Here is a 15278-nt window from a genome sequence, read left to right on the forward strand (position 1 = left end):
GATATCTAGGGGAAGACGACTCATGGACATAGGTGAGCAACTGAATAAACAAGTTACTAATCTAAGAACTTATTTTGAGGCGCAGACTGAGAGATCTACTTTACATCGCGCAATATGCGCAGTAGATGACACAACGCCGCTTAAACTGAGGGAACAAGAAATGCGCATAAACCACCAATCTAAGGAAGAAAAAGTGCACACCTAGATCGGTAGGCCTCTGCATGGGCGGCATCTGAATGAGGTTAACCAAGAACATGTCGAGAATTCAGCGTCGAACTACTGGTTGACGTCAGGAAAGATGTTTCCCGAGACGGAAGGTTTCATACTTGCCATTCAGGATCAGATTATTCCAACTAGAAATTACCTGAAGTATATTGTCAAAGATCCTCAGTCCAAAAGGACAAATGCCGATATGGATGTCAAGACCAAGAATCCATCAAACATCTTACCGGGGGCTGCCAGGCGTTTGTCTGAACTGAGTATAAAGAACGCCATGACTCAGTAGGAAAGATTCTTCACCAGGAACTAGCTGGCAAACTTGGACTTCTCCAGACCGACCATCTCACTTATTTTCAATACGTCCATGATAGAATACTTGAAAACGACAACTACAAACTCTACTGGGATCAAACTGTGCTCACAGACCAATGAGTAGCACATAATAGACCGGATCTCATACTAGTTAATAAACCTACTAGGCAAACAACATTAACACATGTGGCGATACCTAACAACAATAATCTGCTTGGTAAGCACAACGAAAAAATCGCCAAGTATAGAGATATCGAAATATAAATAAGGAGACAATGGAGAATGGAAAGTACCCAGACAATACCTATTGTTCTTTCTACCACTGGAGTCATTCCGAAGAACCTCATAGAAAACATCAAAAAGCTGAGTCTAAATGAACATATTTATAAGACCATGCAGAAAGCTGTACTACTCTTAACGTCAACATTTTTGGGAGATACACCTGCGTATCAAGTCACCTAGGGCTCGATAACACGGAAAGAGTCCCACCAGAGCTCAATCCTTTTGATACCGTAGGTATCTGGGATGAGTCAATTTTCCCCTTAGAGGAAGTGTGAGCCGTATGGCTAAATCTGAATAAACAATACTAAAATTATTATTAGTATATATAGTATATTATTAGTATATATGTATAGTCACAATTTAAAAATAAAAATCGACCTGTTTCGGATTTTTTTCAAAAGCACCCATTCATCAAAAAATGAATTTATTCCATTCCTTACGTGCTCACTGTATATTAGTTGCCAGTATGTATGAATCAAATTTCATGTAAAAAATAATTTTTATAAATGTTAAAGATTTCAATCTATTATCTACATGACTTTTTACAAAGTTTCATAGTGATTATGTACTATCTACCCAAAGTCAGTTGAAAATTGAAATTTTATGAGGAGCTTCAAATATATTAATTAACAAATCTATTTTACTACACAAAGCACTGTACCAACATAACCAAGCTATTACAAGATATCCTTGTATTACAGTTGTAAAACAGATCTGTTAAATAGATAATATTTATATTTGACCCTCGTGAAATTTCTATTTTCATTTGATTTTGGATAACCACTAAAGACCTGCAACGATTATGACTGAAGGAGTTAATATACCTACATAATTATTATTGTTATCGTTTCCACACCACTTGAGGGTCGATCCAAGCCAAGTGGTCCAAAGGTGGTTGCTTGACTACTTTTAATATTTTTTTATTTTTCTAATTTTTAATCTATTAATTGTGTAATTGTATTATATAATCTAGTAATTGTGTACTCTATAGAGAGTACACAATTGTATTCATTTTTTTTTAAATTATTTTGCCGATGACGGCCCTTTTTGTTAAAGCGTATCAATATTTTCACTTAAAACAAGATTTCGCTCTTTAGCCAATACTGAGAACAATAGTTTGTCCTAATCAAAAACCAAACTTTTTAAAAAAGTATGCTCTAAAAAAACGGCCTATAGCATTATTTAATTTCAAACTACCCTTAAGGCTTTAAATGAACCTCAAAGCTTGAAAAGGTAAACTGATGAAATTCCATTTTCAGCATTTTTTTAACAGCATAAGATAATGGTTTGTATTTTTTTTTCTGGAAAAAACATACGTAAATATTTATTATACAATAGTACATACTTACACGTACGTACAATAAAAAATTTTGTGCTTTGAGACTTCAGTAAATTTTTTCAAATAAAATCTCAAAAATGTAATTTTTTGAAAAATTTCAAAGTTTGATCCCTTATATCTGTGATGGTCACGCATGACAAAATTTGAAATTTGGCTGAATGTTAGCTTCTGGCAAGTAGAATAAGGAGTAAAAATTTGCAGTTGTAGACTTACGTCGTATATGAGTTACAGGCCTGAAAAAATGGCCAAAAATCATTAATTTGAGCGTTTCGGGCAGGGCAATAAAATTCAAATAAACTGTCTAATGAAATAAAAATTAATATATTTTTACCAGATTTCACAATAAATCTAAATTTATACAGGGTGGGCCAAAGAAAAGAGTCCACCTCGATATTTGGCAATAGTTACCTATTAGATTTTAAGGAAATGCCGAAATAGGTCTATTTTTAATTTTATATTGGAACTTTTTGGCATATACCTTTTCATACTACGTGACGCCATCCATTAGATCGTGATGACGTAATCGATGATTATTTTAAATGGGAATAGGGGCCGTGTGGTATCTTATTTGAAAGCGTGTTCAATTCTCTATTCAGTAATATAAACATTATGATCATTATTTATACAGGGTGACCAAAAAAATATTTATTGTGAAATCAAATCACAAACAGCCTCCCACCTACCTCTTGACAGTTTGAGCATTTAATTTAAGCGAAAAGCAATGTTTATTTGCCAAATAATATTGTTTTTATATTTTATGACAGCAATTAAATCTATTTTGAGTTAAATAAATTACATATATTCTTAAATTGTGTCAATTAATTTAATTCAAAAAATATTATTTTGGCCACTCTGTATAACTAATGATATTATTGTTTATATTACTAAACAGAGAATTAAACACTCTTTCAAATGAGATAACATACGACCCCTATTCCAATTTAAAAAAATCATCGATTACGTCATCAGGCACAGATGGAGGACGTCACAAGTATGAAATATATAAATAAAATTGTAATTTAAAAATAAAAATCGACCTGTTTCGGCATTTCCTCAAAATCTAATGACTGTCAAATATCAAGATGAACTCTTTTCTTTGGCCCACCCTGTATAAATTTGTATTCATTGTGAAATCTGGTGAAAATAGATTCATTTTTATTTCGTTAGACAGTTTATTTGAATTTTAATCACCCTGCCCGCAAACGCTCAAATTTTGACCATTTTGATTTTTGACCATTTTTTCAGGCCTGTAACTCCTGTAAATTTTTTACTCCTTATTCTACTTGCTAGGGGCTAACATTCAGCCAAATTTCAAATTTTTTCCTGCGTGTCCGTCAGAGATATAAGGTGTCAAACATTGAGATTTTTCAAAAAATTACATTTTTGAGATTTTTTAAAAAAAAATTTACTCGCGTTTTAAAGCTCAAACTTTTCTTATTTAAAGTATGTACGTATGTATTTTCCAGAAAAAAATGACAAACCATTATCGGCTTGCCTTATGCTGTTAAAAAAATGCTGAAAATGGAATTTTATCAGTTTACCTCTTCAAACTTTGATGTTCGTTTAAGGCCTTAAGGGTAGTTTAAAATTAAATAATGCTATTTAATAAAGGCCGTTTTTTAGAGCATACTTATCTAAAAAGTTTGGTTTTTGATTTCTTGTTCTACGACAAGCCTCAGTGAAAATATTGGCTAAAGAGCGAAGCCATGTTTTCCGTGAGAATGATCAATCCGCTTTAACAAAAATGGCCGTCATTGGCAAAATAAATTTTTTAAAAATAAAATGAATGCAATTTTGTACTCTCTATAGACTATAGATTGAAGTTTAAAAGGTAGAAAAATAAAAAAAATAGAAAATAGTCAGGCAACCAAATTAATTTATATTGGACCACTTGGCATGGATTGACCCTTGAAAGAAGTAGATAACGTTTGGCGCGTTTTTTTTATAGTGGTATCCCCTGTAGGCCTATTCCACTCTCATAAACATATCTTTTAATTTATTATTTATTATTTTAATTTTTGGCACTGTTTTAATAAAATTTTTTGAAAAATAGTAAGTATAAATTAGTTTAATATTTAAATAAAATATAAATAAACTGTTTAAAGTATATTAATTTCGTTGAAATTATATAATAGACGTACAACTTCTTACGTGCGTACAAAGTACACACACATTCTTTTTTTTAGATATATGTAGAATATATCTATGTAGGAACAGTATGCACAATAGTTGCAGTGCAACGTCTTCCTTTTGTTCTCAGTTAAGTTAGTTAAGTAGTTAAAAAATCACATCTGGGTTCATCGGTAGATCGGCTCCAAGTATTGTAGCTGCGGCAACGCACAAACGAACAGACTGCGAATTTGTATTTGAAAACAAAATTTTCGTCGAAAGATATGTCTAAAGTCTTATATTAAATAATTACTACTTATTTTAGATCCAGCCGAACATCTATAAAAGTAGGTATTCGATTACAAACGAAGAAAAAAACAAGATAATGCAGGCTTGGAGGCAGATTGCCAAAACCTTCGTCGCAAGTTCAGATAGTTTCATAACGTTTTTGCCAGATTGCACGATAAGTTACTTGGTTTTCTTATGTTGTGGATTACAGTTTACAGTGATTTGTTAAATAAATTATGAATTAAAGATGGCTGGTTACTGAAGGGAGTATACTCTTGCTGAGGATAAACTTATCCTCAGCTGGATAGTAAGAATTAAGGCATACTACCAACTGCGAGGTACCCGTTTCGGGAAAGACCTAGAACACGCAGAGATATTCGAAGAAGACAGGACCTGGCAGAGCCTGAAAAATCGATTTTTGAAAAAAGTAAGTACATATTATGTGCTGTTAATATGCATGAAGAAATTGTTGGTAATGAGATTTTTGATAGCCTTGCTACAGAAGGAGCAAAATGCTAAAAAAAGAAGAAGAGTAGAATGTTAATAATACATTTTTATCAAGATTATTTTATAGATTTTGCTATTTTTAATTTAAATAAAACATGAACGAATCAATATTTGTCGTTTGTTTTGTATTAGTTCTACGACGATATCTCAATAGCCCTAAACGACGTACCCACACAATACGTGATAATATGTGGTGATTACAATGCGAAAATATAAATTAAAGCATTTTCAGAAGAAACGTCAATTGGATAATTTGGGCTAAATGGAAGGAATGAAAGAGGAGAGATCTTAATTGGTTTTCTCCTTCAGAATAAACTAGTCCAAATGAATATCTTTTTCTATAAGAAACTACATAGAAGATGGACTTGGGCAAGCCCAGATATTAAAACAAAAACGAAATTGACTTCATAATTACAAACAATATAGAAATCATCCAAGACGTAACGGTTCTAAATGCATTTAACACTGGTAGTGACTATAAAATGGTAAGAACAAAAGTTAAAATAAGCACAAAACCAAAGAGCCGCAAATTAGTAAATACGAAACCGATACCAATATAGACCCAACCTAGAGATATTAAAGAATATCAAAACGACATCGAAATCAAACTGAGAAACCAACATTATCGCTCACAAAAAAGAACCTCAGTTTAGACAAAAATGGCAGACACAATCTTGTTATTCTCTGTTATCAATAGTTACACTTATATACAAAAAGCTGCTGGTTATACAATATTATTATCCATTTTAGGTCATTCCAAATAGAAAAACCAACTTTGAGGACACATGCGATAAACTGGCCAATGAGGCGATATTGATATATGAGCAACTTCAAAAAGTTATAATTGATTTCAACGAATTGCAGGTAAAATTTAGTAGATTTCAATTTTTTCTTGTTCTTTAAGTGGGATCTCTGGGACATAGGTCGGAAATCATGAAAGCTATTCGGAATTTTAGAGACCACGACCATACTAAGCGCAGCATTCGTCTCTCTGTGATGCCATAACTTTTTTTCACTGAAAACTAGATAGAAATCGGACAGAAATTGGATAAATTTGAAACAGGGCATAATAACATCATTTTAGTTGTAAAAACTGGAAATATCTTATTAACAGTGAACAGTACGGTAAGTGGATTTTGGAGGTATTTAAAAAATGACGGGTCAGGATTTAAACCAGGATACTATGGATAGGAAATTCGTTTCACGCACCAGGGGTCGATCAAGTGCGACTCTTACAGGTGTAAGGTAGACCACGGTGTTGGAGAAGGATGTTTATGGGACCCAACCATAACCGTCCACATGATATGTTAAATAAATTATAAACAATTAAATATGGCTGGTTACAGAAGTTACAGAGGTTATACTATGGCTAAGGATAACTTAATCCTCAGTTGGATAGTGAGGCCAAAAGGATATTATCATATGAGAGGCACCATCCTATGGAAGGACCTGGACCATGCTGAGATATTCTCGGAAAACAGGACGTGGCAAAACATGACACATGACAGAAACTCAAAACAAATGGCTGTTGTTGAAGAGCACTATTGAAATGCCGTTTTCAGATTTGGATTCAGGGGGCAAAATCACATGTGTGTTCATCGGTAGATCGGCTCCAAGTATTGTAGCTGCGGCAACGCACAAACGAACAGACGGCGAATTTGTATATGAAAACAAAATTTTCGTCGAAAGATATGTCTTAACTCTCAACCGAACATATATAAAAGTTTTTACAATTCCATTAATAATGAAGAAAAACATAGGATAATGCAGGGTTGGACCCAGACAGCAAAAGAATTCGAAGAAAGTTGTGACTCTAGGTCAGACAGTTCAGACAGTGAATGGTAATTATATCTATTATAACTTATACTAACCACAGGGGAACCTCGATAAGTATTAAAAATAGTCAGGCAACCAACTTAATTTATATTGGACCACTTGGCATGGATTGGCCCTTGAAAGAAGTAGATAACGTTTGGAGCGTTTTTTTTTATAGTGGTATCCCCTGTAGGCCTATTCCACTCTCATATACATACCTATACAAATATACCTTACAAACATACCTTCGTAAAAACAAGGTCATTACCACTGCACAATAGTTGCAGTGCAACGTCTTCCTTTTGTTCTGAATTAAGTTAGTTAAGTAGTTAAAAAATCACATGTGGGTTCATCGGTAGATCGGCTCCAAGTATTGTAGCTGCGGCAACGCACAAACGAACAGACTGCGAATTTGTATATGAAAACAAAATTTTCGTCGAAAGATATGTCTAAACTCTCAGCCGAACATATATAAAAGTACTTACAATTCCATTAATAATGAAGAAAAACATAGGATAATGCAGGGTTGGACCCAGACTGCAAAAAACTTCGAGGCAAGTTCTGACAGTTCAGACAGGTCAGACAGTTCAGACATGGCTGAGGATATTTTAATTTAAATAAAACATGAACGAATCAATATTTGTCGTTTGTTTTTATATTAATTGCAGTTATTTTAATTATTATAAATTTTTTTGGCAATGCCCTGATAGATTAGTGGATAGATCTGGCAATAGTGTCATAACCATAACGTTTTTTTTTTTATTTTTTTGCATTGCTTTTTACGTTTACAGTACTTACTTCGCTTTGGCTTGGTTTTTGGTTTTTTTATGCTGTCAGCTGTGACTGTGAGTGAGATTATAGTGATTTGTTAAATTAATAAATTATAAATAATTAAATATGGTTGATTGTGGTTACAAAAGTGGCTACACTATTAATGAGGATAACTTAATCCTTAATTGGATTATCCGGTTCAAGGGATATTACCATCTGAGAGGTACAATACTCTGGAGGGACATGGAAGCCGGTAGAATATTCTTGGAGGACAGGACGTGGCAGAGCCTTAAAAACAGGTTCATTAAAACAGTAAGTACATATTGTTCTGTCAATAGGCATGAAGAAATTTTTGGTAATAAGATTGTTGATAGCCTTGCTACAGAAGGGGCAAAATACTAAATAAACAAGAAGAGTAGAATGTTAAAACTAGTTAAAACTTCGTTTTTGCTAGATTGCTCTGCTGTTTTTTTTATGTTGTGAGATTACAGTTTACAGTGATTTGTTAAATAAATTGTGAATTAAAGATGGCTAGTCACCGAAGGGCGTATACTCTTGCTGAGGAAAGCATACTACAAATTGCGAGTTACCCGTCACTGGAAAGACATGGAAGACGCGGAGATTTTTGAAGAAGACAGGACATGGCATAGCCTAAAAAATCGGTTTACAAAAACAGTAAGTACATAATATGTGCTTTTAATAGGCATGAAGAAATTTTTGGTAATGAGATTGTTGATAGCCTTGCTACAGAAGAAGCAAAATACTAAAAAAAGAAGAAGAGTAGAATGTTAATACTACATTTTTATTAAGATTATTTTATAGATTTTGCTATTTTTAATTTAAATAAAACATGAACGAAATTTTTTCCGACAATTATCGTTCAGAAATCATTTGTGGCATGTTTAATGTGTTTGTGTGTGTTTTATTCTTTTATTATTTTAATTTTTGGCACTGTTTTAATAAATTTTTTTGAAAAATAGTAAGTATAAATTAGTTTAATATTTAAATAAAATATAAAAAAACTGTTTAAAGTATATTATTTTGGTTGAAATCATATAACAGACATACAACTTCTTACGTGCGTACAAAGTACCCAGACATTCTTTTTTTTTTTTAGATATATAGAATAAAACTATGTAGGAACAGGGTATAATACCATCATTTTAGTTGTAAAAACTGGAACTATCTTATTAACAGTGAACAGTACGGTCAAGTGGATTTTGGAGGTATTTAAAAAATGACGGGTCAGGATTTAAACCAGGATACTATGGATAGGAAATTCGTTTCACGCACCAGGGGTCGATCAAGTGCGACTTTTACAGGTTTAAGGTAGACCACGGTGTTGGAGAAGGATGTGTATGGGACCCAACCATAACCGTCCACATGCTACAAAAGACAGGGTCACAGCAGGAGGAAAAAAGCCTGGCTATCTACATTTCATTCCAAAATATGCTAGACCGTTTCATATACTCCATGCCGATCATTTAGGACCATTTGTTTTAACGAAATCTCAAAATAAATACGTCTTGGTTTTGATTGATGCCTTTTCTAAATTTGTGTTTATTCTGAGTCCGATCGTGTCGGAGTACTGTGCCAATTTGTCAATTTTGATAAATTATTTTTGTTCCAGGGAGTTCCAGAGTTCGAGAGGTTTTGGCCTCGACAGAAAAAATGTTGCAGGAATTGGAGGAATTAAACCAAAAACAGTAAGTACAACGAAGTTTTTTTTTGTTTGTTATGGCATGGACTTTATGTCAATCAGCCAGTCACAACATGATTACTATATCAAGAAGATTAAATATTTAAAGACCGTAAGTTTATATAATATCAATAACGAAGAAAAATTAGTTCAATAGCTGTTGAGAGGTAATTTATGTACTGAAATAAAGAGATGGTACTAAGCTAAGGTAAGCTAATTATAGCCTTCTTTCAACATCATAGGTGTATATTTACACTTTTTAGCTGTTTTTGTGTTCGGTTTTTTATCACCGGCTAATTACTGCTAAACCATCGATATAATACTTTTCACTGTCGATAATACGAATTCACAAAGTATATTCACGATAAAATATTCAAAATGGAAAATTAAATAGAATCAGCAGAAAGAAAGTAAAAACATTAATTCTTACACTAACATGATTACTCCAGGGAAATAAGCAAAAAATAGACGATGTTTGTGACAGTGAATTATGCTTTTACTTATACTGACACTTTTTTATTTATTATAGAAGAGGAAAACATACCTTTTTCCTGCCTAAAATTCGGAACCGTTTTTTAATTATTCACACGTTACTGCTTTACAAACAATTTATTTTAATCATGTATTTTTTATATGATCTATAATAGACCAGGAAGGATCTGTGAAAAAACCTCTATCTTTGGATGTGAGAGGTAGCATTTGGATTTTTGCTGATAAAGTTAGGTGACAACTTCAATAATTATAATCGACATTAATAAAAAAATTAAAATATTTAAAAATTTCGAAAAACATTTGACTGTAGTAGATATGCTAGTTTGCTTTGTTCTATCCCATAATTATGTGCCAAATTCTATTTAAATCGTTGAATGCATGTTGAGCCTTTATTATTCTCGTCTGTATATCATTTTTACACTCCCCGCTCTTTTCCATGACTGATTCCAGATATGTGAACTTGTCTACCTCTTCTACTTCCTTACCACTGATCATTATTTTATTATTTGGGTGGTTATTATTGTTTAACAGTTTGGTTTTCTCTGTGTTTCTGTATTCTGAGTCCGATCGTGTCGGAGTACTGTGCCAATTTGTCAATTTTGATAAATTATTTTTGTTCCAGCCGAAGCAGGTTGCAAATGCAAATCTCAAAAAGAGTTAGAGGCAGCTTTAAAGAGAATTAGAGAATTAGAACAACGCCTCCTAAAATACGAAGGAGTAGGATCCAGGTAGCTGATAATTTTTTTAGTTATTGTAGACATATAGAAAGAAAACCTACCTGTTTCCTGCCTATAGTTTGGGACCTTTTTTTAATTACTAACAATTTAGTGCAAACCAAACCCGTTTTTTTCGATTTTTTGCACCCTATTAAAAAAAGCTAAATAGTTGACATTAAATTATAAAATTTGATTTTTTAGAAAATTGAAAAAGTTTCACAATGCCGATTTTTGAAAGTTAAAAAGTCAATTTGTCGCTTCACAAACTGAAAAATATAGTAAAATCGTTATTTGTTAATAACTTTTATTAAAATTAACGTAGAACTTTGCTGTTTCACCCAAAGTTGTGTATTGGGTACTTACAAGCCCTCAAAATTTGAGACCGATCCATTCGTTAGTTTAAAAGTTATTATATTTGTTTATCCCAGAGACCTATTTTTTGCAATAGCATAAGACAGAAAATAATGAAGATAGGGTAATTCTGCGAACGCCAAGTGAAAGTAGAAGCCTACAGTCACAATTGGAAATAACAAAAATTGACTTAGAATCAGTATCGAATAACTTACAGCAATACCAATCGAATCTCAGTGATGTAGAATCTAGCTTGAAGAAAGAAAGATATATACCATTAAGGAACATATAAAAGACAAAGTGAAGGAATTAGAAGACAATAAAGCTGAATTCGCAAGTACATTGGCAGCGCGTGAATCCCAGATTCAGGAAGTATCTACCACCCTAACAAATAAAGCTCAAGAAATTGAGAATCTTAAGAAAGAGATTGGTGCTCTTGTAGAAAAGTACGAGTTGAGTAATAAAGAAGTAGTAGCTTCCCATACACAAGAAATTACAGCTCGACATGAGAAAATACGACATCTTGAAAGTGAAATTTTACAAAAGGATCAAAATATTAAGTTTCATGTAGATGCAAGTAACGAACATCAAGAAAATCTTAATCGAAAAGATTTAGATTTGATAAAAATAAGATCTGAGTTGGAAGAAAGTCAAAAAACATCTTCAGTGATGATTGCAAGTTTAAAGAATCAAATCGAAGGCCTACAGAACGATAACAAACAACAGCAAAGTAGAAACAATGAACTACAAACGGAACTTCAAAATAGAGAACAATTAAATGTGACTATAAATACAGAAATAGGCAAAGCAGCTGAAAATCTAGCAGTTTTAGTGGAGCAAGTAAAACAAAAAGATGACTTAATAGAATCTCTACGGTCAGACGTAACATCCAGAGAAATAGAGTTAGAAAATGTGCTAGCTACTAATCTAAAGGCTTTGTCAGAGAAAAATGAAGCCGAAAGGCGGATTAGAGCAGAAAAAGAGCGATTGTGTATGACTATAGGTCTTAAAAACGAAGAATTGGAAGAATTGCAAAAAAGATTAACAGACATGTAATGCGAGAACGAGCAAGTGATCAATGAAGTCAACAATAACGTGACCAAAAAATTGGAGGAGCTAGAGACGATAAAACCACAACTTTCGCAAGCTGCGATTGATCATGAAGATAAGTTAAAGCAAATCACAGAAGAACACAAAAGAGAAATGCATGATTTTGAAATTCGGGTTTCAGATTTACTAACAGAAATTGAAAATATAGACAAAGACATATCAGACTTATCGCAGCTTGTGGAAACCAATCATAATAATAATAAAGAACAGGACAGTAAAATTAATAGTATCATTCAAGAATTGTCTGAATCTAAAAATCAGATACAGACTCAGTTAGACAGTAATAAAAAAACTAATTGAAAATATAAGTGTGATTACTAACGAAAATAAAATTATGCAAGAGAAATTAAAGGATGCTGATAAACAAGTCGAAATACTTTCTACTGAAAAAGAGAAGTTGACAACGAATTAGCTGCTGTGGTTGCAAATTCGGGAGATTCCAGTAAAAAATTAGCCGAATTAACTACAGTAATTAACGAAAAAGAAAGCGCATATGAATCAAAAAACACGCAACACAAAACTAAAATACAGGAATTGGAAAACGCTCTTCAAGCACTTCAAAAGACTAATGAAGAACTTAACGGTTCTAACCATCATCGTCTCTTCGAAATTATATTATAATAGACGTATAACTTCTTACGTGCATACAAAGTACACACACATTCTTTTTTAATTCGCAGCTAATTTGTTGATAATAATTAAGGAACCTAATTAACGCCATTTTAAAGAATGGGTTTTGTATTTTTTTTGTCAAAAAAATTGCACAAACATTGTACCTCCATAGGACCCTCTACGAATTTTCAAAAATGTGGTTCAAGTGGTGACTAGTGCAGTCACACTCAATTCCTAATACGGTGGTCGGCTTTTGAATCACTAATTTCCTTATATGGTCATCAGCTTGGGATAGAGTCGATACGGAGATACTGGTAGTTCGGTGATGACATATAAACACAGCGGAATGCGATAGATAATTAATTGGTATCGTAAGTTCGTGGCGAAAAGTAATATAATTTGGTGTGTCATTGATTTTGACCACTGTAAACGAGTTTGGATATTAAAATAAATATATTTTTGTAATTAGACGATAATAAGTAAAAACGTCGATTATGGCTTTAATATTTCGGTATCCTTCATGGAGTTATACCAAGGAAAGATCTACGATTTACTTAGTGACAAACCAAGAAAAGAAACCACGTTGGAAACCATAGAGAATCCAAATAATGATATCACTATCCCATATTTAACCGAAATAACTGTCCCTGGTGTAAAAACTCTCTTGGAAACCCTGAAAAAGGGTATCAGTATGAGAAAAACCAGTTCAACGACATTTAAAATCATATATCTATTCTGTTCTATAATTTTATTTCCTTTCCTTTTTTTTAATTTTTATTTTCTCACAAATTTAGGCAACCAGTTATACCTTCTTTCTTTTTCTGTATAAAGAAGCACAGGCTAGAGCGATGTACATTTCGGTCATTGGTCGCTGAATTTCGATGTACAATTAGCAAAACACAGCTCTGTAGTGATCTCAAAATAAAACATATCTGATACCAACAGCAAGAACCCCGCAAGAACCTTTTTTATAGATATATATATATATATATATATATATATATATATATATATATATATATATATATATATATAGAATATATCTACGTAGGAACAGGGCATAATTTTTTTTAGATATATATAGAATATATCTATGTAGGAACAGGGCAGCATAATTTTTTTAGAGATATATAGAATAGGAAAAGGGCACAATTTTTTTTAGATATATATAGAATTTATCTATGTAGAAACAGGGCATAATTTTTTAGAGATATATAGAATATATCTATGTAGGAACTGGGCATAATAATATCTTTTTAGTTGTAAAAGCTTTAACAGCGAACGGTACGGTCAAGTGGATTTTGACGGTACTTAAAAAATGACGGGTCAGGATTTAAATCAGGATACTATGGATAGGAAATTCTTTTCACGCACCAGGGGTCGATCAAGTGCGACTCTTGCAGGTGTAAGGTAGACCACGGTGTTGGAGAAGGATGTTTATGGGACCCAACCATAACCGTCCACATGATATGTTAAATAAATTATAAACAATTAAATATGGCTGGTTACAGAAGAGGTTATACTATGGCTAAGGATAACTTAATCCTCAGTTGGATAGTGAGGTCAAAAGGATATTATCATATGAGAGGCACCATCCTATGGAAGGACCTGGACCATGCTGAGATATTCTCGGAAAACAGGACGTGGCAAAACATGACACATGACAGAAACTCAAAACAAATGGCTGTTGTTGAAGAGCACTATTGAAATGCCGTTTTCAGATTTGGATTCCGGAGGCAAAATCACATGTGGGTTCATCGGTAGATCGGCTCCAAGTATTATAGCTGCGGCAACGCACAAACGAAAAGACGGCGAATTTGTATATGAAAACAAAATTTTCGTCGAAAGATATGTCTAAACTGTAATATTAAATAATTAATCTTTATTTCAGGTTATACCCTACCTCTCGAATATGAGATTTACGATAAGCGAAGAAGAAAAGAGGAAAATTATGTTGGGGTGGAGCCAGACGGCTCAAGACTTTGTGCCAAGTTCAGATAGTGGATGGTAATTATATTATCTACTATAACTTATACTAACTACAGGGGAACCTCGATAAGTATTAAAAATAGTCAGGCAACCAACTTAATTTATATTGGACCACTTGGCATGGATTGGCCCTTGAAAGAAGTAGATAACGTTTGGAGCATTTTTTTTATAGTGGTATCCCTTTTAGGCCTATTCCACTCTCATATACATACCTATACAAATATACCTTACAAACATACCTTCGTAAAAACAAGGTCATTACCACTGCACAATAGTTGCAGTGCAACGTCTTTCTCTTTTTCGGAGTTAAGTTAGTTAAGTAGTTAAAAAATCACATGTGGGTTCATCGGTAGATCGTCTCCAAGTATTGTAGCTGCGGCAACGCACAAACGAACAGACTGCGAATTTGTATATGAAAACAAAATTTTCGTCGAAAGATATGTCTAAACTCTCAACCGAACATATATAAAAGTTTTTACAATTCCATTAATAATGAAGAAAAACATAGAATAATGCAGGGTTGGACCCAGACAGCAAAAAAATTCGAGGAAAGTTGTGACTCTAGGTCAGACAGTTCAGACAGTGAATGGTAATTATATCTATTATAACTTATACTAACCACAGGGGAACCTCGATAAGTATTAAAAATAGTCAGGCAACCAACTTA

At 33.0% G+C, this 15278-nt stretch overlaps 2 protein-coding genes across 2 annotated transcripts; both read left to right on the forward strand.

Annotated features, from left to right (window-relative positions):
• Positions 1 to 298: 298 nt before the first annotated feature.
• Positions 299 to 12090, forward strand: LOC114331017 (golgin subfamily A member 5-like). Its single transcript, XM_050645535.1, has 3 exons — positions 299 to 501; positions 9273 to 9348; positions 11153 to 12090. The coding sequence occupies exons 1-3, from the start codon at positions 299 to 301 to the stop codon at positions 11954 to 11956; spliced, it is 1083 nt and encodes a 360-aa protein (XP_050501492.1). The 3' UTR covers positions 11957 to 12090.
• On the forward strand, positions 11960 to 13515 carry LOC114331016 (uncharacterized; the record flags this gene model as incomplete). Its single annotated transcript, XM_050645547.1, has 1 exon — positions 11960 to 13515. A coding segment is annotated over one exon (351 nt), but the record flags the coding sequence as incomplete, so codon positions are not given.
• Between the last annotated feature and the right edge of the window lie 1763 nt (positions 13516 to 15278).

Source organism: Diabrotica virgifera, chromosome 1, assembly GCF_917563875.1.
Source record: "Diabrotica virgifera virgifera chromosome 1, PGI_DIABVI_V3a".
NCBI lineage: Eukaryota > Metazoa > Arthropoda > Insecta > Coleoptera > Chrysomelidae > Diabrotica > Diabrotica virgifera.

What these genes read in the sequence shown, in the direction of transcription:
- LOC114331017 (XM_050645535.1), top strand. Translation starts at nt 299, where the DNA reads ATGTTTCCCGAGACGGAAGGTTTCATACTTGCCATTCAGGATCAGATT. An exon ending in ATAAAGAACGCCATGACTCA is followed by an intron (nt 502 to 9,272) that starts GTAGGAAAGATT and finishes TTTTTGTTCCAG; the next exon opens with GGAGTTCCAGAGTTCGAGAG. An exon ending in GAGGAATTAAACCAAAAACA is followed by an intron (nt 9,349 to 11,152) that starts GTAAGTACAACG and finishes TGTAGAATCTAG; the next exon opens with CTTGAAGAAAGAAAGATATA.